This window comes from Trachurus japonicus, chromosome 22 (genome assembly GCF_045865225.1).
Source record: "Trachurus japonicus isolate A0001 chromosome 22, Traja_1.0".
NCBI lineage: Eukaryota > Metazoa > Chordata > Actinopteri > Carangiformes > Carangidae > Trachurus > Trachurus japonicus.
In genome coordinates, this window is record NC_140928.1 from 16139283 (window position 1) to 16164001 (window position 24719).

At 40.1% G+C, this 24719-nt stretch overlaps 1 protein-coding gene across 2 annotated transcripts in view; it reads left to right on the forward strand.

The window, feature by feature from the left end:
* The window catches only part of ltk (leukocyte receptor tyrosine kinase), a 55504-nt gene that overhangs the window by 14907 nt on the left and 15878 nt on the right, over positions 1-24719 (forward strand). For both annotated transcript variants that reach the window (XM_085768504.1, XM_085768505.1), the window contains exons 2-15: positions 9632-9727; positions 11160-11309; positions 11594-11822; positions 14135-14274; positions 15095-15220; positions 16965-17114; positions 17683-17783; positions 17938-18107; positions 18301-18395; positions 20158-20229; positions 20789-20963; positions 21795-21945; positions 22133-22261; positions 22614-22770. In XM_085768504.1, the coding sequence (XP_085624630.1) occupies positions 9632-9727; positions 11160-11309; positions 11594-11822; positions 14135-14274; positions 15095-15220; positions 16965-17114; positions 17683-17783; positions 17938-18107; positions 18301-18395; positions 20158-20229; positions 20789-20963; positions 21795-21945; positions 22133-22261; positions 22614-22770 (1941 nt within the window). The remainder of the gene's footprint in view (positions 1-9631; positions 9728-11159; positions 11310-11593; positions 11823-14134; positions 14275-15094; positions 15221-16964; positions 17115-17682; positions 17784-17937; positions 18108-18300; positions 18396-20157; positions 20230-20788; positions 20964-21794; positions 21946-22132; positions 22262-22613; positions 22771-24719) is intronic.

Consider the following 24719-nt stretch of genomic DNA (forward strand, 5'->3'; position numbering starts at 1 on the left):
TCAAGTGCAATCAATGAATAGACAAGATAAAACAAACACACAAAAAAAGAGAATTTAAAAGGACAGCCAGCAGGAGGTGACCAGTACATATGTGATTAGAGATTTTAGTCCCTTGCATTTAAAAAAGGAGGGAGAAAAAAAACAACTTTTTTGCCATTTATAAATATTTCCAGCACCCAGCTCACCAGGTGGCCCTGGTGTCCTGAACCCAGTCTTGAGAAACTGTTACATGTTGTACAGACTGTAAAGCCTTTACATAGATAATCTTTTTGAATGCTGCATTTGAGTAGCATCTCTATATTTGAATCAATCGTTCACATGAAGCAAAAGTAGAAAACTGAAAAAGTAAAGTGCTTATGTCCCTTTAAGATTTTTTTTTTTTTTTCATTTTTCATTCTTTGTCTTTTTGTAACATCTGGCAATAATCCAATAAGAACTAACTCACTTAAACCAAATAACTTGCAGTATGCATGGACAAGAATTGAATTAGAGCATTGTGAACTCCATTGATCCCAAAAAGAAAATTAAATTTAGATTATATTATCATTAAAACATAGAAGACATATGTTTATATGTTTTAAGGCAGAAACGGACTAGAGAGCCATAATTGACCGCAAAGCAACTGAGAAAATGATCATGGATTATAGTATGTTTTCACTCCCAGTAGCTTATGGGGTAATGTGATTTGTGACAAAGCACATGTTGAATGAATATTCAAAAACAGCTGCACAGTGTTTCCCCTGCAATTCAGGGGCATCCCCCCAAGAAACCAACAAAGGAAAAAAAAATAACACTACACTACTAACACAACAATACTTCATATATGTTATTACTAATTTATGTGCAGCTTCAGTTGTTTCAGCTCAGTGGGAGAACTTCACTTGTGTTATGTGTTATGTTATTTACTGTGGTGTGTCTCTTCTTTTTCACTGGGTGTGTGCAGAGGAGAGAAGAGACCAGTTTACAACTCTTATGTTTCGCCGCAAACATCTGAAAGTCAAGCCAAAATATCAGTGTTTCTTAAATGCAGTCAATATGGCAACAGTGGTGAGGATGCCTTCAGCTCTGCTGCTGATGGAAGAGAAGCTGCTCTGCTGCTTCTTACAGCCGCAGTTAAGAGAAGCCAACTGCTGCTGGACTGTAGCTCAGATGAAATAAGCAGATTTTGTGTTTTGTGGCTTTCATGTGCAACAAACAATCAAGTCAAAATAAGTGCCTATGTGCCTCAGTTCTTTGTGGAAGGACAGAGGTCCAGATGTGTACATCTACATTTATATTCTTGCTTTTATCAAAAGTAACGTACAAGTGATCAATATCACCCTTGTATAAGTTCTAACTACTGCATCTACTCTAGTGGGGAAAAGAACACTTATTCCAGATTTCCTCTAAAGACCTGATTTATACAGTAATCTAAGTTAGATTTGCACAATTCAGCAGTAGCAGTCTGGGTCTTGGGTTTGATTATCCAGACTAATCCATTTTCTTGCATCTCTATGGGCTCTACTTCACCTGCAAATGTGCGTATTTCACAAAATGTACAACTTCCCAGCTCTCCATGTGTTTGTTGTAACTTCCCTCAGACCCTTAATGATGTTTTCCTTTGGACTCTCTGATCTCTCCGACGATTTTCTGACATACCGCCAGACAAATAGTTGTCTGAAATACCATAATCTCAGCTGCGACATGACTCATAAATCTCAGCTGCGACATGACTCATAACTAATCGATTATACTCTGCATATTGTCAAAGGTACTATTTATATTCCACCCTGGAGGACCAACTCTCCATGACAATAACCATGTTCAAATTGTCATGCGCTGTGTCGAGCTTGTGTTTGCAGTGGCCTGTTTAGCTATTGTATGTCCCCCTGGCTAACAGGGTCACTGAATCTCTGTGTTTATCTCTCTAGTTGCTTTCTCTGTGCCTGTGTCTCTTTACAAAGTGCTGCATTGGAAACAATTTGTGAATGATTGACTGCATATAAAAGTGCATCATCTACCCATGTATTTACTGCCCCTACCTCAGTAGCTCCAGGAAATGACAATGATGGATGGGAGCACTGGCTGATGCTGTAATTTTACAGTCAGTTGTGTGTCACCTGGGTCATACCAGCTATTTCCCAAGAAAACACTGCTCTAACCAGTTGCTGTTGAGTTAGAAGCTTTCCCCCAGCCAATTTTCAGACATCTGATTGACTAAATGTCTCTGAAAGCTTTGCTTTGGATTTAGTTTAGTGACAGACACACCATTAAGAGCCACCTTTCATGTCTAAAATGGTGCTTTGATCACGCCGTACACTCTACTGAGAAGTTGATGCTACTGTTCTCAGTGGAGAACGAATGTTTAGTGGATTTGTTTTATCTCAGCGTGTATTGCTCTTTTTTTTCCTCATTCAGACACCCTCATTAATGTAAAGGAGGCTCGGAGACACACTTAAATGTCCTCATAATTAAACATTTGCAAGCAATTAAAGGCTCAAACACGCCCAATTGCTACGTTAAACATAAGTGTAAACAAATAATGTAACTCTTAGTTCATTTTTATTGGGGTGGGATCAGCACAGGGCACACTCCCTGGTGAGCTAATGTCACGACAACTCATCCAATCACAACAAATTATATCATTTTAATGTAAAATTTAAAGATGCTTGACTGGACCTAACAACCACCATTTTCCTTGTGGTAGGACATTAAAGCAGAAGTAAGCGATCCGGTCGTTTTGGCTAACTTGGAGTTAGCAGTCCCCGCCCTCGTCCTTACGTCACCACATTCACGCGCATCCCTTGGCTGCACACACAGAGAGGACCGCCCCTTTATGCCGTTCTCTCTCCTCATTGGATAAAGGTTGTAGGATACAAGGAAAGTTTTCTCCTCGGTTTACAGCAGAGTGACTGACAGACCCGTGTTTCAGACCAAACACTATTGCCGTCGGAAGATATAACTATTTAAGACTTATATTAACACAAATATTCCGCTTACTTCTGCTAAACTATTGCATATATGCAAAAGAGAACACATAAGGTTAGGATTATGCCCCTCATGGCACCCCCAACCCCCCTACTTTGTAGTGTTTGTTGTGTAGTAGGACTGTAGTGTGTTGGCATGTATGTGTTTTCTTAATTTGCGGTGCACTGAGCTTTCAGGGCCTCCGTACAATCTCCCATTAATCATCCATCTGTCTTCATCTTGATGCTGCCAAAGGTGCTAAGAGATTAGCACCTTTTACTGGTTTAGAGATTAGCACCTTTAAGAGATTAGCACCTTTTACTAGTTTAGAGATTAGCACCTTTAAGAGATTAGCACCTTTTACTGGTTTAGAGATTAGCACCTTTAAGAGATTAGCACCTTTTACTGGTTTAGAGATTAGCACCTTTAAGAGATTAGCACCTTTTACTGGTTTTAAATCCAAGACAAAATCATGGCTTGAATCAACTCAATCACACTTGTTAGTGTCGTGTCTTAACATTGTGATTTTATTGTTGCTGTTGTGTTTTAAGAGTGTGAAACTTTGTTTGTTGTTGTCTGAAAAGGCTGTTTTTAAATTTGTTTGTATTCATATGTGTTTATTTGTTTTGTACTATAGTGTTAGATTTCGTAACACTTCATGTTTTCTGTTCCTGCTCAGGGACTACAGATGAAAATTAGCTATAGCCAACTTGGTATGGCATGTGCACTGTCCCTGTTAAATAAACAAATAAAATAAAATAAAGAATCATTGGATGTTTTAGATCTTGGGTATATCACTTGAGCTGTCTTCATGCGATTTCCCAGTGGGGAAAAAAGGGTAAGACCTGGAAGGGAATGAGGGATTTGAAGGGATCAGGGCTTCGTTAAGAAGTTGGAGAGTGAGACGAAGCCTCACTCTCACTCTCGGCACATGACGACAGAACTTGGAAATGGAGAATTATTACTCTACCACGTTTTATTGCGTGTCACACAAAAAGCCAACATCTTTCCATATCATGTTACGTAAAATGTTTCCAGAGGTGAGCTGTGGTGCTGTTGCAAGAAAGACAGATTTAACTTCATTGAGTGTTAATTGTGGCCTGCAATGGTTTCATTCTTGTTTTTAGTAGCCTGGTTTCACAGATGTGGGTCTTTTGATCTTTCCACTTGGTTTTCATTCTAAGGAGTTTGGTCATTTTTTTCCTTGTTGTGCCAGGGTTAGGGTTAGGGTTAGTTAATGAGGGTGATATTTTGTGTTTTTCAGTGGAATTGCAATGACATTTGGTTTCCCTCGGGATGAAATGTAATCACTTTGCTGATCCTTTAAGGAGTAACTCCCCCAAATTTACAAGTGTTAGATTCACCAAGCCATGAGGTGAAATATATGACAGCGGCTTAGCAGGCACAACAAGTAAAACTGGTCAAGTTGCACTGTGGGTAATGTAGGTACCAGGTTATGCAAGGCGAGTACATGGAATAAAAAATTGGTTATATCTCTGGTTCAATTTTGATTGCTCTTGTTGTCAATGTAGACAGAAAACATTATAGAGTACCAAACATCAGCTTGTTAGCATTGTCATTGTGAGGCTATGCTCTAATTAATCAGGGTATATGCTACTGTACTTCCATGAGCAGATGACATGATTTGCAGAGAGTGCTGAAAAGCCATGCAGAAATAGCGGATAGCAGATGGTCTGACAGATGAAAATGTAAAATGCATGGTCTTGTCATCAGAATACAGATCTGAGACCTGGTGAAGCTGCAGTTGTTTCAGGGTTATTTGACCTGACAAGCGTACTTGCATATTTTCCAGTCAGCTTTGTAAACAGATCCAGATTTTTTTGTTGCCACACATTTCACTGCGGTGTGAACTCAGGGCGGAAAGATGAGACAGTGGGAGAAGGAGAGAAGATTGGTCGGGTCTCTCGGCGGCAAATTGGCCCAGACTATTTTCTATTTGAGAGTATTCACTGAGATGACTCTCCAGAGCAGCTAAGGATCTGCTGCTTTCATTACAAAACCACGGCCCTGAACTTAATTTACCTACAATCAATAGTACAGTACAGCAGCTTTTACTGTACAGAATGGACAGCCCTCAAAAGTTTGACTGTGTTCAAAGGGTGAGGTTCAATGCCAGTGTCCTGGACCGTTATCAAAGCAAATCATTGTTTTTCTGGCTAATAGGCAAATGATTCAGATCTTTTATCATTCCCTCTTTTTCATAGAACAGAATGTATTCATGTTTTTCTGACTTATTTGTCCCCTCATTGTCTGAAATCCAAACTGGACAAGACAAAAATGGAACAAGGCAGTACAAAGGAAATGTGAGCTTTAGTGGGAATCCCCCAAAAACTGTTAACTATTTTATGTTAATAATTGTCTGTTAATATTTGTTGGGGGGATGAATCCCTCTCTTTTTTTTTGGACTGTTAAATTTTCCCAGTTTCCGTGTACGGGAATCTATCCAAAGCTGCTTTTATTTCATAATTGCTGATGGATAGCAAAGCTGCTATTCAGCTACATGACCCTCTTGCTGTTCCATCATTATCCTCCCTAACTACTTTTAATAAACTGTCCATTTAATAATTTGATTTGTCCTGCTTGACCTGTTCGACCTTGCCTTACAGGCATCAGAGAACAGCAGAGTCACTGTTCGGACAACATCACAGGGGTTAAGTTGCAATGACCCGCTGAGTTATGACCATCTCTTTTATTGTCTATTGGTCATGCTGGTTAGCATGTTGAATGCAATGTCACGTGTAAAGTCTCAGACGTCTTTTACACACCATGTCTAGAGACTTTGTCCAAAATAGCACGGTTAGTTGTTTTTGTGATCGTGTCCCCATTTGTGGATCAGCTCTGTGGTTTGTACATCCATCTATCTATTCTCAGTATCCCTTGTCACTTTCACAGCTATGGAACGGCAAGTCCCAGCATGCATCAGACAGATTACTAGTCTGTCACCATGCAGCTTCAGAAATCAAGAGTGTTGGATTGTTTTTTCTGTCATGGGAACTTGCTGGGTGCCATGTGATGTGCATGAGTCATGCAGAGACCTGATATTTTATGACAGATAATGTTGTTCTGCATCTTTAGTCTTTTACTGCCGTCATCAATGACTAATGTTCAGTTCTAGTGTCTTTTTAGATGAAAACTAAAATTTCGATAAAATCTTTTTTTTATATATAATAGAAGGTTGCTCATCATTAAAAAATAATGTCCATCTGTAAATTCATCTCTTGCTAAATTCTAGTCATTATTGTATCTTTGATGATCTCTCCATCAATTTAATATTCAGTGTCGTCTTAGTTTTGCTGAGTATAGATAAGTATGGGAACACTTTGCCCTGCTACACCTGCAAAACTAATCACATGCCAATCAGCTTCAGTTGCACTTTTTTTAGTGCTGATGATTAAAAAATATCAAGCTAAACTAAACTGGTGAACATGGTAACAGTATATCTGCCGAAAGTCAGGGTCTTAGCATTGTCATCACGAGCGAGCATTGTGTGCTGCGTGCACTTCCAACAAGCACGGCTGTAGACTCTAGTCACAATCTAGTCCTGAATAGTTTTCTGCAGATCTTCCTCCTCTCAGTCAGACCAATTAGAGTATTTACAAGCATTTAGAGTAGCATGTACGTCAGAGCAAAGTCCATGCTCGAGAAGCACATTCACTTCCACTCACAAATTCACCAAACTGCTCAGATAAAGGCACCAATGCGGAATGACAACGGAAATGATAAATTGCTTCCACTTTGCCTCATCTACAGCTAATGCACTGGGAGGCTGGTCACAGAATTGTGCTGTGAGTGTCTTACACAACAGAAAGATTTCTGTTTTGTTAACATTAAACCTAATTCAAAATGTATATTCAAAGCTTACTGCAAATTGCTCTCTATATTTGAAGTATTTCCCCTGGTTTTATTCAGACTTCCACTTTTTTATTCAGGTTTGTGAAGAAGATGGTGAGTGCTAATGGTCTGAGTTGTTTTAATTTAGGCATTTACAATCTCCAACAGATGATGCTATCAAATTGGTGCATACCTTGATACAGTCTGCAAGACAGGCTTTTACCATACAGAATGGACAGCACTCAAAAGTTCGACTGGTTCAATGCCAGTGTCCTGGACCGTCATCAAAGCAAATCATTGTTTTTCTGGCTAATGATTAGGCAAATGATTCAAATCAGTCACTCTTTTATCATTCCCTCATTTTCATGAAACAGAATGTATTCATGTTTTTCTGACTTATTTGTCCCATCATTGTCTGAAATCCAAACTGGACAAGACAGAAATGGAACAAGGCAGTAAAAAGGAAATGTGAGCTTTAGTGGGAATCCCCCAAAAACTGTTAACTATTTTATGTTAATAATAGTCTGTCAATATTATTTTTATTTTTTTTTTTATTTTTTATTTTTTGGGGGGGGGTGAATCCCCCTCTTTTTTTGGACTGTTAAATTTTCCCAGTTTCTGTGTAGGAAATCTATCCATAGCTGCCTTTATTCCATAATTACATTCAGCTACATGCCCCTCTTGCTGTTCCATCATTATCCTCCCTAACTACTTTTAATAAACTGTCCATTTAATAATTTGATTTGTCCTGCTTGACCTGTTCGACCTTGCCTTACAGGCATCAGAGAACAGCAGAGTCACTGTTCGGACAACATCAAAAAATCTCCAACAGATGATGCCATCCCAGTTCCCTCACAGAGTACATTGTAGTCAACAGTCAATAATTCCCCCTATCAAAACAACCATACAGAGCAGAGAACAGTATGGTAAAAACATGCAGTTAAGCATATAGTAAGGGCAAAAGGCCAAATGGTGTCTTGGGTTTAGGAACCAAATTCTTTGATTAGGTTTTGGTAAGGTTTGGGCTAACAGGTAAGGTAAGAGTTGGGTTTGTGCAGGCTGTGCAATGGGAGCACGTTGCTCTTGCTGGATCTGTGGCCTACGACATATAACCTATTATTTTCTTCAACAAAGAAAACTGTCAGTCAAAAAAACAAAAATGCATGGAGTGCTGCTTGGCTGTAGAAAAGGGTGTCCCTCTGGTGCTCTTCAGTTTAGGGATCCAAGTAGAACTTATAGGAAAAGATCTGAGGCACTCAAGAGGGTAATCACTAAAACGCCTTTATTTGTACATAGTCTAATAAAAACATGCTTCAGCCAAAAAGACCTTTTTTCAGGCCAAGGGCAAAATGTTTGTCAGTCAACTTTGCTCATTGTTAAATAGGTAATCATCAGAAACAGCTGTTCAGCAGGTAGGCGGTCACATGATCACCATGACCTGCTGATGACAGAAAAAAAGGTCAAAGATATGGCAGACTGTGTACAACAGAAGGGAAATCTGCACAACACAATTTAACATCATTAATTCAACAAATGATCAGAAAACATACATACATATTATATGCATTCATGTAATGAATAATGAACTTGGCAGAAGACTAAGAAATTACTTTTTTCTCTCTCCAAGGACCCGTCTAACAGAACTATCAGTTACAAGAGAAAAACAATTACAAAAAGGGAGAGAAATCCAGTTCTCTATTCAAACCATGTCCATAAATCCAAAATGACTCAATTTGCACTTTTGAGCCTGTCTCCACCCCTGATTGAGTTTTCAATATGCTCTATAATTGATAACTTTAAAGAATGACAACTGCCATGATTTACATCTTTATAATGAACAACCATGGGATATTGGGGATTGTCATTATTGCATACTTCTGCTCAGCCAGTCTTGCCTTCATTTTACGCTTTGTTCTCCCAATATAAAAGTGACCATACGGACATGTTTCTGATTACCTATTTAACAATGAGCAGAGCTGACTGACAAACATTTTGGTCTTTCCATGAAGAAGGCCTTTTTGGCTGAAACGCGTCGGCATATTTTTATTAGACTAGCCATGTACTGTACAAATAAAGGCATTTTAATCATTACCCTCTTGAGTGCCTCAGATCTTTTCCTATAAAAACAATAGTGTCACTTTTTAAAAAATGAATCTGGCACCAGTTACAGCCCAAATAGCAGCTTTGTACATTGCTTGAAGTACTCTACGTATGTATTTTTGTCCTCATAAGCAAATTAAAGCAGATATCAGTGGCACGGCCGTTTCGGCTAATGCTGTGTTCAAGGCAGGCTTTTGAAACCGTAAGTTACAGCTTCAAGTCACAACTACGACTTGGTAGCGTTCCAGGTAACCCGTAGCTCGTGTTTTTACCGTCCTGTTGTCTGTGAAAGTTCCCTATAACGGCCACTCGTAACTTCCGACCCGTGAACTCGTACCAGATCGAACTGGTATGACTTCACAGGAAGGAAAAACACAAAGTACGAGTTTCCTTGAACGCACCATGAGTTAGCAGCCCCCGCCCTTGTCAGGCATCAATTGGTCCTCGTGCTACGTCACCACATTCACGCGCATCCCTTGGCTGCACACACAGCCCTTCATGCCGTTCTCTCCCCTCATTGGATAACACTTGTATCCCACAAGGAAAATTTTCTCCTCGGGTTACAGCAGAGCAGAGTGACGGAGAGACTCGTGTTTAGGCTGAAATACTTCATGTAAGTGATTGCTGACGGAAAATAGGACTATTTAGGACTTATATTAACAAAAACATTCCACTGATATCTGCTTTAAGTACTTACCACCTCGTCTGTCTGTGTGTTTTTGTCTCTCCCCAGTTATCAGTGCCTGTCATGCCCTTTTGGACAGATTTCAGGAAGAGGACTCAGATCATATGTTTCATCGTCACCTCGTCTCAGAAGATGACAACCAAAGTAAGAGCTATGTACAGCATGCACACTTCCTGAAGCACTGACGCACCTAAACACCACATAAGTATTCCTGTGATTTCCTGTGTTATCATTATTGAATCTGCTATATGATTACCTTCATCTATGTAAGTGCAGCTCTGCCTTTTTGTGACTGGAAAGCACAATTAATGAGGAAACTCTAGCCGCATAGTTCACATATACAGCTCCTGAAACTTGAAATGTGTTTAAAGGTCAACAGGGACCATATCGCCAATTATCCTTTGGCGATGAAGCTGGCCTTTTTTAAGCACCAGAAAACCACTTATTATGAATTTCAGGTGCAGGTTGGCTGGAGGTGTAAGAGCATAGCTCTGTTAAATCATGTATTCTGAAGAACAAAGCAGCACACATGCAGCATGCTGACACCAGGAAAATAGTTTGGCAGTAAAAAACAAAAAAAGCCAACCCACCACATTTTTAGGTCGGCTGTGATCAAAGGAAGCTTATTTTGGGTTGATTTCACAACAGAAAGAATTGAAAATGGGTTTCAAAGAAATGACAAATTAATAATGCGCCTATTTCTGTCGTTTATCCCCAGAGGGATTCCTATGGCTGTTTGCCACATTAGCTGTAGTGGCAGCTTCCCCTCAGCATCACATGACGTCTCACTCGCCTCCTGTTCATCAACCCGCAACACAGACAGACATACAATCACTCAAAATTTACAAAGAGTCAGTCTGTTTGCTTCCCAAAAACAATTTGGATGGCGATTAAATTTAGTGGAAATTTAGCCCATTAACCAAGAAAGTGGATAGTCTACTACTCCAGGAACTTCCATTACTCAGCATTGTCTCTGTATATTAAGCATTTATCATGTTTTTCCCCACTAATAATAATAATAATAATAATAATAATAAAACATGAATTACCATATTAATGTATGGAAAGTATGAATCCCATAACTGTATATCACTATGCTTATTTCAATGCAGATCTGCATCTGGAAAATGAAAATGGTGAATTTTTTTGACGACAATAATTGTGAATTTAGAGGGTTTTGTAGTCTTGGTTAGTGCCCTTGTACACTTATTTTTAAATTTTTTCTTGTTGTTTTTTTTCTCAAGAAAACAGCTTGTTGTGTTGAGATGATTAAATGTATTTCTCGTGATCCCAGAAAAGGGAGGGTGGGGGTGACTGAAAGCCTCATCTTCAGCCACCCTCACACTCGTAAACATCAGCATTGGCTCATTCTGGGGGAATCACAGATGCTGTTTGTTCCCGGCAAAGTTTTGCTAACTATTTGGTTTCTAAAAATTGTCCTTAATTGCGTTTTCGTACATGAAAATGTTTTACAGCAGGCATATTTATCCAAAAAACATGTTATGCCTTATTTTCACAGCTTTTCTCAGTCAAACGCTGGTTTAAAAGCTACTCCATTGTCTTTCTGTCTTAACAGTTACCTCCTGTGATTTTGAGTCACTGTGCCTCTGGACTACATCAAATCATAGTGACCAAAGTGACTGGTCAGTGGTGTCGCCACAGCAACCAGGAAGTGCATACGCTGGCATGATGCCTGTGATCGACCACTCAGAAGGAAGCTCTGATGGTAAGGGTGCAGTGACTCACTGAGGAAAAACTAAATGGGCTTGATAATGCTGCATATGCTTTTTTTCTTCTCTGACACAAATTTCTCTGGTAGAAAATCCAATAATGGATCTTTGGATTTACTTTTTAAAATTAATTCTTTGCCTTTAATATTCATTATGAACTGTGTTTGATGTATCCTAATGCAAAGTCTGAAGTCATTACCTAAAACATTTATCAAATTCTTTATATGAGTGACGGCATATGAAAATGTCACACATTTAACTTTCATTTTTCTTATCTTAGGGCACTTCCTTCTCCTAAAATCATCTCCTGCCGCTGAGGCCTCTGGGAGTTGTGAGTACCACTTAACCAGCCCAATCATGCCAGGAAGCGACGAGCACTGCATGTTGCAGGTGGCGCTGTACAAGTCCAGTCCAGCATCGGGAAACCTCACACTCCTGATCAAACCGGTTCTCTCAGATTCAGCTGTTCACTCTGTGGCCCTCAACCGCAGGAGGCGAGTCGGCCACAGGTCAGAGAGCTGTCCATGCTTCTGCAGTGATGTTTGTGCAGAATGTTTATTTATCCAGATCTTCATGATGTATGCAGCACAGAGTGTCCATTTAATTAGTGTCAAGAAGCAAAACCCTGCCTCTTCTCTGATTGAAGTGCTTGTCAAGTTGAGGTTCAGCTTGTAAAAAGAATAAAGCAGGCCTTCGGTTTACTTCAATGAAAGGAGACACACATCTCCAGACGCAGCAAGGGCACGTAAAACTAATACATTTTCCATGTGGGGTACTAAAGTTAAATAAAGAAACATTTTCTTACCTGCCACGTGGGACCAAACTGTAGATTTGTGACTGCGTGGGGACAGTGGTCCCCTGTGTATTGTTTGGGAAATGGGGACAGGTATTTCCTATTGATCTAATGCTGAAGCACAGCCCTCTTTAGAGCAGCTAAAAGCATTCGAGTTTGTAGATGCAGACTCTGGAAATGAATTTATATATAATTGGTTAGGACAGAAGAGGGATGGATGGGCATATGCAATAAGTTTGTACATCGGCTTTGTTAGTGCAGTAATGGACTGAGCAATCCCATTATGGGATGCACACAGACAGTGGTTTCATTTATTCAGCTTGCTCTGCTGTACATTAGAACCAGTCATTTCTGTGTGAGCTCACCATTTATATCACAGTCCTCATCTGGTGGTAAACATGTTTTTCTGTAGTTGTTTATGTGTGTGTGACATTTCACTCATATTCTCACAAGTCAGCAACTGAGCAAAATAGATACAGTAGATAGATTCATTGATTGGGATAGATTGTCTTCATTTCACTGTATGATTCCAGTAGAGGAATACACTATCACCCACATCAACCTCTTTTTATTTTAGAGATGGACTAAGGGTGGTGGGTTCTTAATGTGAAGTCAGGCTTAGTGAAGGTGCCATCACATGTTCAAGGTGGCTCTCTGAGATTAACTTTAGGCCATCTTTAAGGCGACTGTACTCTGAGATGGGGGGCTGCAATCATATTATTGGAAAAGCAGAGCTATGTGGCCCAGGTTTGGCAAGTTGTTGAGGCATGAAAAATCAGATGTGTCAGTTGGGGCTTGGAGAAACCAAAAAATAACATCACAAGGAGACAGAGTGAATAAACTGGGTTAAAACTTTGCCTGTGGAGCTTTTGGCTGTAGTGCAGAGGAGTTTTCGATGAGCTTTTGTCTGTATGTTGTGGTCAGCGTGAGGATGCACATGCCACAGCCATAGGAGTGCTGTTTACTGCACATGGACAGTGGTGGTAGTAATGTGCCAGTTCAAGAGCAAAAGATGAAGACCACAAGAATGAAGTTAAGAATTCAGGTTTCAAAACAAGCCAAAAAACCTTTTATGAGGAAGAAAACATATTCCACATGTTTCTAAGGCCTTTGGGAAATATTCTGGTGAAAAATGAGGATTATGTAAACAATATGTTTGATTACACTAAAAGGTCTTGGTGGTAACTATGATCCAAACCTACAGTACCACAGTGTTTGTTTTAATATCAACTTCAAGTTGAGGTAGATTACAGGTCTGACAAGAACTCTCGAGGGCAGCAGAGGTCTCAAGTAGCAAAAACTTTCATACTGATGATTATATGTTACAGTTTATATTGGTTATGTCAGGTTTATATGCTTTTAATGCATGTTTGAATGTATTTTCTTATTTATCTTATCCTATTTATAATACTTTTACTGTGTAGACCTTTCAAGAAGATTTATTGACAAGAATAGCTCTAAAGGCATAAATCTGCAGCTTTTCCACTTCAGATACTCCAAATTTTTTGGCCCTGAGAGCTGCCTTTGTCTAATTCGTTCCAGTGGATTTAAAGGAAGTTTGAAAATATTCAAATCTAAGCAGACACTCCCCCAGATAACTACGGCTTCTCTCAGCTTTTCAGGCAGATAAAGATTTTTCTTTTCTTAGATTTTTTACGAAAAAACATAACAATGACAGTAAAATATCATGATAAACATCATCGGGTTTACACAACTGCAACTGACATGGATCGTAAACTTTTTCTTTTTCAATTTGCTAATGACATTAGCTAAAGTTATTAACCATTTTAGCTCAGTTATTGACAGCAGATGACTGCTGTTGCTTTGAACGTGCTGTTGCTAGTATGTCTGACCGCACAGGCTTCTACAACAACATGACCCATATTGGAGGCAGTAGAGAAAACACTGTCATGTACAGTATCGTTGTTTTATAAATGCAGTATGTATGTATAAAGCCAAAGCTGTGATTAGTACAGATTTACTACTACTGTACTTTAAAATTCACTTTTCGATGACTGGTTGATACAGAGCTGAGTGGGAGGTTCTGGAGAGCGTGATTGGCCAGGTGGAAGAGCCGTTTGAGGTGACCCTCCTCTATACTTCCTGTTTGGGGGAAGATGGCATCACTGTGGCTCTGGACTCTCTAGAGCTTATCAACTGTGAATCTGGTGAGTCCACATTATCCTACAGAGGTGTTTCAGCATTTATTTTCTTCTGAAAATCACCTTTTGATGAAGCTGATCAGCTGCCTAGAAATGTCTGTTTTAAAAGGTCCACACAAGTGAAACATGAATTATTACGATTTCCTGAATATAATGTAAAGGTGCCCATTCTTTTCTTGGTTAATTCATTCATCATTTGCTCTTTAAAACATCCACAAACTGATAGATACAGTATATCACAAGGTTCTTGTTTTGTGTGACCAGCAGGGGGGGGAAAAAGAAATGTACTATAATGTGAGACCAATATACTGGAAGCATCAATTTCTCACATATGATATGACATATGTGGAACAATCAGATTTCTGTCATTTTCACTTGAAAAAATGACTTCAATGATCAACTAATTATGACAAATAAATGGCAGTTGTTTTCTTTGCAGTTTTTGGGTTGCTGCTTCATGTGTTGAGCTCCACAGTTACATGGCTTTAGGTCTTTTTCGCAGTGGTTTTGCATTTCTCAGATATAGTATACAGTACCGGTGGTTCCCTACCTGGGGATTGGGACCACCACATGAGGTCACAAGATTAATTTGAGCAGTCACACAGATAAGAGATCCCTTCATCCAAGCACATATATGGTTTTGTATCAGACTCTTCTTAAATATTACAAATGAAAACCGTTAAAGTTTTACCAAATCAATCTCAGAAGGAAAAGTTTGTTACTATTAAACTGGTCTAACTTAACTGGGTAAATACAGGGTCACACGGGAAAAAGTGTGGATATGTGATTACAAGTATTGTATAACTGTGTGGTTTCTGTGATGCAGAGCACGACGTCGCAGTTTGTGGAGAATCTTTCCACTGTGTAAACTCAGACGTCTGCATTGATCCGAGCCAAGTGTGTAACTTCCACACCGACTGTCCATTTGGAGAGGACGAGGGTTTCATCTGTGGTGAGTCTTCGTAAAGTTAGAGGATGCAGAAGATGATGTTGCTTTGAGTGAAACCGCTGTGAAAAAGCTTTATGTCTAATGTATGAAAATGCACTTTTATATTTGGCTTCAAAACTTTCCCCTTGAATGACAATGAATAATTTTTCATTTAATTTGAGCTGAAAAATTTGGATTGATTATGACGGTTGGGGTATGAAAGCAAAAGATTTGTATGTGTGGGTGCTTTACTTTGTGAGATTGTGGGTGGAAAGTTAATACAGCAGTCCTGAAGCAGAGAGTGGGGCTATTGGCAGGTAGCCATTTGCATTAGGTGTGTGAAAGTTTAAATCTATGATAAACTGTTAATCCCTCGACTGGAGGCAATAGATGATTCCGTGCTAAGGGCTTCTATACAACATATTTTAAGTGCAGAGAGTTGCTTTTATATGAAGACTTAGATTGTGAATACAGCATTGTCCTTGAAGAACTAACTTCTTCAGCTGGAGATCATTTTTGCTGTGTTGCTCCTATTTTTAATCACTTTGTAATCATGCCTTTAAAATGTCATAATATGATATGCACTTGGTGGATCTTTTATATGTTTTGAAATCATAGATTTGAAAAGCAAGCTGGAGGAAAAATTGTATTTTCCAACAGTCAATCAATAGCCGATATCTTCTCCCATGTCACAGTCTGAAATATAACAAACTTCCTCCTTTTTCTTTGAAAACATCAATCATTTAGCACAAAGAAAAACACTTCACCATGCTGAGTGAAAAGGCCTGGCTTTAGTCAGTAATAAAATCAATGTAGTCTGGGCTATTTAGAGGCCTTGAGTTGTGGAGCCCCAGGGAAAAGGAGCGAGGTCACGGTAGTAGTCGTGCAATTTCTGTAATGGCCCACCAGTAAAATCCATCCCATATGAGACTAAGAGAAAATAGTCTCTGTGTTGTTAAAGGGACTCTCTGACATTTTATGAATGTTTACAAAATATATATATCTTTTCATCATCTTACTCAAGATCAAATGAAGGGATATTATAGTATAGAGGAGAGATCAGTGACATGTTTAGTCTAGCTAAGGACAAAGACGGAAAACACATTTTTATTTACATTGTGTGATAAAAGGATTTTTTTTATCCCATTGTATTTTTTCTGTTTTGAAAATGTGTCAAACCCAATCAAAAAAGTAATAAGATAAAACAGAACAAAGGATAGGCTTAGCGTATACCGTATGTGTAAAAAGTATACACACACTCATAAACGTAAAATGTGTAGACAAGTAAAACTGCAATTAAGCACAAAAAACATAAGAATAGGTGAATGATTATAAAGAAAAGAAAACAAAGCAGAAATATGTTGTTTAAACTGGCCAGACCTTTTTAAGTAATAACTTATTCCTTACTTAATGAAAATAAATTCCTGCACAAAGCTTGTTGTCCATTTGGTGTGCAGATTACCAGAACAGGCCTTAAAAAAAAGTGATGAAAGAATGTGTGTTTGTTTTGGGAAAGTGAGATGAGAAGTTTGATGTGCCTCTCTGTGTAGGAACCATACACAAATGCACAGACTAACTTTTATTTTCACCTCAGGATATTATTATGACCAGCCTTCAGGCTTATTAGTCTACTTGTTGGAAGCTAATTCCCCCTAATGTGATTGGTGTTTTGGGAGAAGAGGACTGAGGAGGGAGTGGGATATGGACTGACTAGCAGATGTGCAGTCTGCTTTTAGTGAAAAATGCTAACAGTCTGTCTTCTCCACAGGTGCTCTTCCATTTGGCTCACACTGTTCATTTGAACAGGATACCTGTGGTTGGTCTGTGTCCAGCCAGCACTCAGCCTGGAGCAGGATGGCGGGAGACGAGCTTCTGGAGAGAGAAGACATGCAGGGTGTTACTCTGCAGAGCACACCAGGTTGGCAGCGTGTGTGTGTATGTGTGTGTGGTATGTGTGAAATGGGTAGGCTCTCTTGCTGTATTACTTTTCCTCTGCTGAATCTCTTCTCATTAAGGTGGATCACTGTTCTGGAGAGATGGAAATTAAACATTTAATATCGGCCCTCACATCTGCTCACAAATCTCACGTTGCTTAGTGTAAACACTTTTTCCTTTGTCTCAAACAGGCTTTTCACTTATTGTTCCTTCTAAATCCAGCTATTGATAGGAATGTCTTGTGAGATTGCTACCATATGAACTTGGGTTAGAGATCATATGGATCGCTTAAATCCAGCTGCAGAGCATATTTACAATAACAAAGCAAAATGCCTTCATATTTAACACAGTGCCACTCACTTTCAATCTCCCAAGTAGTTTTTTTATAGGCTGCTCTTTCTCAGCCAGCAATAAAACATGTATGGCTTTAAAAGACGCAACATAATCTTTTAAAACTATTACTGTTACTCTGATGTTCATTATTTTTAGGCTCATTTGTTTTAATGACCTGTTAAATGTTCTGCTGTGTCACATTTGTTGTGCGACCCCAGGGCACTTCTTGTTCCTGCCAGTACGAGAGAGTAATTCCCTTCGAGAGGCGTCCCTTCAGAGCGCTTCTTTCCCCCCACCAGTCTCCACCACTGCCTGCCAGGTTGGTTATTAGACTGACACACTGATTAAATTATTCAACTCAAGTGTTTTTTCCCTCTGTGGTTGTTGTTGGCTCAAATCATAAAAATAAAAAAAGAACTCGGCTGAATCTGGACTAATCTTCAGATTTTCGGTCTGTTTTTCTGTCTGTGCAGCTGCACTTCTCTCTGTATATACATGGATACTTTAATGGTTCACTGATGGTGGCTATAGAGGAGAATGGGACCTCGGCTGCCCCACTGGTCTGGGAGAGGAAAGCTCAGCCAGATCAGCGGGCAGACGACTGGGAAGACATTACCCTGCAGCTGACTGGCCTCCATCATGGGTCTGTAATGGATACAACAGATAGCAGAATAGATGAAACGCTACAGTAAACTTCTTTTTCCTCACTGTCATTGAAAAACAGCTTCTTTGATTACTTACACTGGATTAGATTTGTAAAAGTTTTACTTTAATACAAGCTGTTTTTGGACTTTAAAGAATAAATAAATAACAAAATGTTTTTTGCTTTGCTCCAGGTTCCATGTGAAAGTGACAGCTCTGTGGGAACATGGCTCCAATGCTGATATTGCGCTTGATGAAATTGCAATTGGAGCAGCATGCTTCAGCACAGGTGAGCTGTCACTGTCATGCAAGCATGAAACGATGTCTAAGAGACTATAACAGCAATGGCATTATTTAACTATGGTCAATCATATGCTAGTTATTACTGTGATAATGCAATTACAATGATGACAAAACTGATTTGTACAAACTGAATTATCAGTAATTTCTTAGCTGCGCCTCTAGTCTTATTTTGTTTGGTAGCACCAGTGATTAATATTAGCTAACAGTGTCTTGTATTTTTTAATTAAAGCCATGCTCGTCGGTCTGCAAGGATATTTAAGAGCAGGGATGTACTGTAACTGTAGTATCATGTCTTTCCATGAGCCTGTGTGGGACTTTCCATGTCTACCAGTATTTGTCTGCGTAACTCTGAACCCAAATGATAGCAACTAAAATTAAAAAGTGTGGTTCTATACTTACAAGAGAAATTCTTTGGGGTTGCATCCGAACCATTGCAGCCAAGTCATTTTGAACTATATTGGTTACTACTGTAGAATTTGAACTTTAACTTATAAGGATTTTACATTTGGATGCTAAATAAAGTCTCAAAGTTGTTCCTGTGCTTGTTTGTCGAAATGGTTCAGCCCAATGGCAACAGCTAAAGTTGTCTGTGTTTATCAGTGTGTAGTATGTAGTGTAGACCTGCTTTCTCTCATCTCTTTACTTTTAAGATGATCTGTAAACCAGATGGAATCGAACTCCTGCTGGATTAAATGGGGAGCAGAGGAGAACATGGCGTCCTCCCAACTGTTGGGACTGACTGTTGTCGAGACTGATGTTTGCTGTCTTTCGCTCTGAGCTCCAGTGGTCTTTAGTTTTATGTTGGATGCCCCATTTCTATGATTGGTTGTGACATGTGGGTAACCAGCATTTAATTCTTTGCTGCAAATGCAATACCACAATGTGAGAGGAAAAGTGTGTGTGTGCCTGCATTCACTTGTTAGTGCTGTTTTTTTAACTCTCACAGTCATGTGAGGGCACTCGCTCTCTGCTCCGTTTAAATGGTCCAGGATGGTTTTTTACCATTTTGCATGGTATTAGAGTGAATACAAAATTGAGGGAGTAATTCAGTTAAAGGGAGAAGGCAGTTTTTGTTTGGGCATGATTTAAGGGAGAAATGGTTTAAAACCTCAAGGGAGGCACAATGATGTTTAACTGCAGTTTTGAAAGACTGAAGCATTTTCTTTCTAACATCAGGGTAGATTTAGGATCCCAGGGTAATGTTAGCCGAACACAGCTTAGCTTATTGTTTCTCCTTGTCACATTCATGACCTCCCTCTGTGCTGGGATGTCGTAGTGCTGGAGACACTTGCTTGCTGTTTTATGTCAATGTTGAGCCTGGTGGCTTGTTTAAGCAAGTTCATCTACAGTATATCGGATTGGTTTCAGGGAAGGGCCTGACAGTGCACTGGACCACTGGTCGGGACTCGGAGGGGTTGGGCAAAATACAATACAACACTGTCCTGTAAAAATGTCAAAGTGTCACGGAAACTACGCTGAGTGAAATCACCAATGAGTGGACAAACTCTGTTCTGATGAGTTTGGGGGATGGTGAGGTATAGGAGAGAAACGTATTCATGATGTGTCCCTGTATATGAATTCTTCCTGCATATTAATCTCTCTGTTCATCCATCATACTTTTCCTTGAATTGTTCTCATTTCCTTTGATCTGTAATATTAATTCTAGTGAAATGCAGATGTAGGACTGTGACTATTTTTTCCTCTTTCTTTTTCCTCCCGTTTTTCTCTATCCTATATCCCCCCCTCAGATATCAATGCTCTACTGTCCATGATGGACTTGGAGGACATCTTAAGTCCCCTTCCAGAGCCCTCCGCCTCAGGTAGTATGCGGTATCACCATGGATACCATTTTTAATCCATTATGCAAACAGAATTAACAAACAAGAAGAAATCTCACTTCTGTTCTTCAGTGTTCAACAGTTTATCTTTATCTTAAAGCAGAAGTAAGCGATCCGGTCGTTTTGGCTAACTTCCTGTCAGCCGATGGAGTTAGCAGTCCCCGCCCTCGTCCCTACGTCACCACATTCACGCGCATCCCTTGGCTGCACACACAGAGAGGACCGCCCCTTTATGCCGTTCTCTCTCCTCATTGGATAAAGGTTGTAGGATACAAGGAAAGTTTTCTCCTCGGCTTACAGACCAAACACTCTATATAAGTGATTGCCGTCGGAAGATATAACTATTTAAGTCTTATATTAACACAAACATTCCGCTTACTTCTGCTTTAATATCAGGCATTTTCATGTTTTTCCTTTGGTTTTTCACGGTGAATATACATGTACAGTATGCTACCAACATTTTCTGACTCCCTCAATAACCTTTAAATCTCCCACCAGCTCATGACAGTGTTTTTCTTATCTTCGTCTCCAATTTTTCTAGAGGTTTCTCTGATGACATGGTGGTTTACCTCATGCGGCGCCAGTGGTCCCCACGGTCCAACACAGGCCCAGTGTGACAGCACCTACAAAAACAAAAATGTCAGTGTTACTGTGGGGAAGGAGGGTCCATTGAAAGGAGTGCAAATTTGGAGGGTACCTGCTACCAACAGATACCAGTAAGTTATACTGTAGGGAATCTATCTGAGCACCAAGATGAAAGTTTCTGTATAAAAATGCATGAAATGACGCACAACATTGCAATGGGTGACATGTTCCTCTGGCTTGTTTTGAGCCCGTGTGCTCACACTGTCTTGAGAGCTTTTGAGCATACACAGGGATGGGAAGTTAAATTACTGAGATATGACTTCACAATATTTGTTGACAATAATTAAAATATGAAATATAGCCAGACTTGTTCTGCAAAATCAACGATTCCTTAAATCCAGAGAGTAGGAGCTTACGCTTCTTTACAGTACATAGTTCGCTGATGTATGGCTTCGTTGCTGAGGAGAGAGTAGACATCCACATGTGTTGACAGCGTTGTGTGACTCAGAGATCTGGGCTAAATGACACTTTAGAGGTGTGACTGCATGCTAAGGAACTAAATTGTTCTGACCGCTCAGTGTAACTGATTGTTGTCCTGCCAGATCAAGACTTCAAGCTGTTTGATTGTCTTTGCACAGCTGGTCATGAGATCGTACTATCACACTCACAACATGAAATGAGGCAACAGCGAAATGGCAAGATTAATCACAGGATTTACAGGGTGTTGAATTGCTAAAGCTAAATTAAACACAGATGGGGTTTTTTTTTGCTAGTATCAATACAGAGTGTGTGTTTGTTGAAATCATGGTAAAGCCACAGATGACTGTGTATTGATTGGTGTTTTGTCAGAAATGGATATCAGTTTTCTCAGGTGTACTCCAGTCCCTCTGTCTGGTATGATGTATAGTACTAAGCACGAGACAGTTGATTTAATTCCCTTGTGGCACATTAATCTCCCTCAGGATTTCTGCCTATGGAGCTGCAGGAGGGAAAGGAGCCAAAAACCACAACAGACCCAACCACGGGGTCTTCATCTCTGCCATATTTCCTCTGGAGAAAGGGGATCTACTTTACATCTTGGTGGGCCACCAGGGAGAGGATGCATGCCCAGGGGTGAGTGGGGTGAGAGTGAAGTAAGGCTTGGAGGATTCACTGACGTGTGTGATCTCCCAGTGGGATTTCCTTCTGCCAGAGGGAGAGTGACCTAGATTTTAAAAAAAATCTTGCCTGCCTCATTTATTCTTTTGTGGAGAAGGCTCCTTTTCCTGAAACCTGAATCTCCCTCTGACCCTTGGTGCAGAGAAATCCCCAAACCGAGAAGATCTGCCTTGGAGAGTGGTCAGTGATTGAAGATGATTTCAGGGGAGAGACTGGCGCCGAGTGGGCTGGAGGAGGAGGCGGAGGAGGGGGAGCTACCTACATCTTTAAGGTGACAGAGGAAACTTTGTCTTGCCTCAGCACCGTACAGATTAAATGTGTGTGCTGATAGGCATCAAAAATGTCTGCAGACATACCGAGACGAATCAGAGTCTCACACTCTAATCCAGTTTTAATATAGATTGAACACACACTTGAATGCTCCCATCTGTCATAGAAATGGACGTCTCCTGAATCACGTTCAGTTTTTTTCCCACTGAAACTGATACTTTGTCAAAACTTAAGTCATTTTCCATTTGCTGTGAAATGGTTAGATGCCAAATATATCCATATGGAGCACTTAACTTGTCCACGTTTGAAGAGGACTCAAAGCAATGATCATTTCTGTGCTGCTGTCCTGTCAGATGGAGAATGGTGAGCTGATTCCTTTGCTGATCGCAGCTGGTGGAGGTGGAAATGCCTACCTCGAGGACCCCGAGTCCAGTCCAGACCAGATTCCACTGGAGCAGTACGAAAACAGCACGCTACGCCCCAGTGACAGCGGTCGTACTGGCGCTGCAGGTCCGTTTATATCAATTATACCAGCAATACCATCCCAGGATATTACAGGATGATTTTGAGATATTTATTTGTGTCATTGTCTAACGATCAAAAAATTAAAACACAGCTCTTCTCTTACTCTGAGTAATGCATACAACATTTGGTCAGCCGTCCCCATAGAGACTACTTCTTCAGTCAAAAGTACTAAAACCTGTTTACAGAGAGGTCTGTAAGTAATTTGGAATAAAGGAAACTCTGTTTTGTTCAACAGCGATTTGGGGGGCTTTATTAGGTAGTCAACAGTGAAGACATAACAGAAGATGAAGACAAAGGCATTGTAAACACGCAGTATGAGTCCCAGCTGATTTTGAAGCAGGGATATTGGGGTTTTAAGTTCTTACCATAAACCCTAAGGCCAGCAGGGCATCCCAGGCTCCCAGTGCCTTTTAATGGCTTGTAAAAATATATAAATTCTGCATTTAGTTACCTTTTTCATGACATTTAACTGGGCTCTGTCATGGAATATGCCTTGTGACCAGGTTTATGTTCAATTATCACAGCAGGTAAATGTCCATGGTGTTCTCATCAAGTGCTGTATCAAGAGCTATGAGCCTCAGATGACTGCAGACATTGCTCCTTAAAACTGAGTCGATTCGAATTACTGTGTGAAATTAAAAGCACATTTTTCATCTCTCCAAAAGGTGGCTTTAAAAAACTTTTTTTTTGTAAACACACTTGAAGCACATGGCGGCATGCATGATGCGTGCTCTCACACAACAACATATGTTTGGCCTGTGGATAATGGGTGCTATCTGGATCCTATTTCTCCTTTTCATGACAGGTCTTGACCTTTGAAGTGGGACATATACGGCAGACATGTCTCTCTCTGCTCCTGGAAATGTCTGCTGGAACGTACTCAGTAAATCCCCCCTGACCAGTAAAGCCTCAACAGAGACCGTCTATCGGCTCATCTTATTGAAACTTCAGTGGGATTGTTTAGATAAAGATCAGGCCGTCAGAGAAAATATGCAGCTCTCAGTAGTGTGTGTGTGTGTGTGTGCGTGCCTGTGTGCTGCTGGTGAAGATATTTTAACTGGTCGTCCTGCTGTCACATGAGAATGGAGCTGCAGGAGATACATGTCATTACCATGGATCACAGGATGGGATTCAGTTTTTTGTGATAGTTACTTAAGCTTAGGAAGACATGCTGGATAAATGTGAGATTCTGCTCATTAGCATTTAGAAGTTAATTTGATCCGTTGATGACTGAACATGTCAACTCTTCATCACCCATTGTGATGACTACACTCGTTCCTGGCAACTCGCTTTTCTCTACATTGAATCATTTTTCAACACGGCTTTCACAAATTGTTGACAAAGTGGGAGAAGCTTTGCTGTAGAGCCCCTCTTGTCTGCTCAATTGTGACCAGAAAGAAAAATCTCAGACTTACTTCTGTGGAGTGTGTCTTTGTGGTCACATCTCCAGCTGGACACCTTCCCACCTCGAGCTCTCTCCCTGGAACGGCTCGCCGCCTTGAGATTTGCTGCCTGAACACCCGGTCTGACAGCTCTCTCTCACTGAATGCCTCTGCTGCTAATTTACCGTGCGTGCTCAGTCAGTTCAGTGGACGCCAGTAAGAGCCGAGTGGAGCCAATACAGATGAACATATGGCAGAAATGGCAAAGATGATGATCCTGTGAGCAGAGCTGCCTAAGACTGACAAGAACTCCTCAGACACGCACACATTGATTGAATCTGTTTTGTAGTGATTTTGTGCGATAATCAGCCTCTGAAAATAGTTGTATAATGTCTTTGATGAAATCGCTGAAGTAACAACAAACAACATTGTTGAATTTACAAGAAAAAGAGAAAATAAGCTTTGTTCTTTGTAAGGGAGATTGGAGCATTTTTGTTTGATTTTAAAAACTATTAAAGACATTAGTCAGTGGGAACTCAGGCTTGCTTTTCA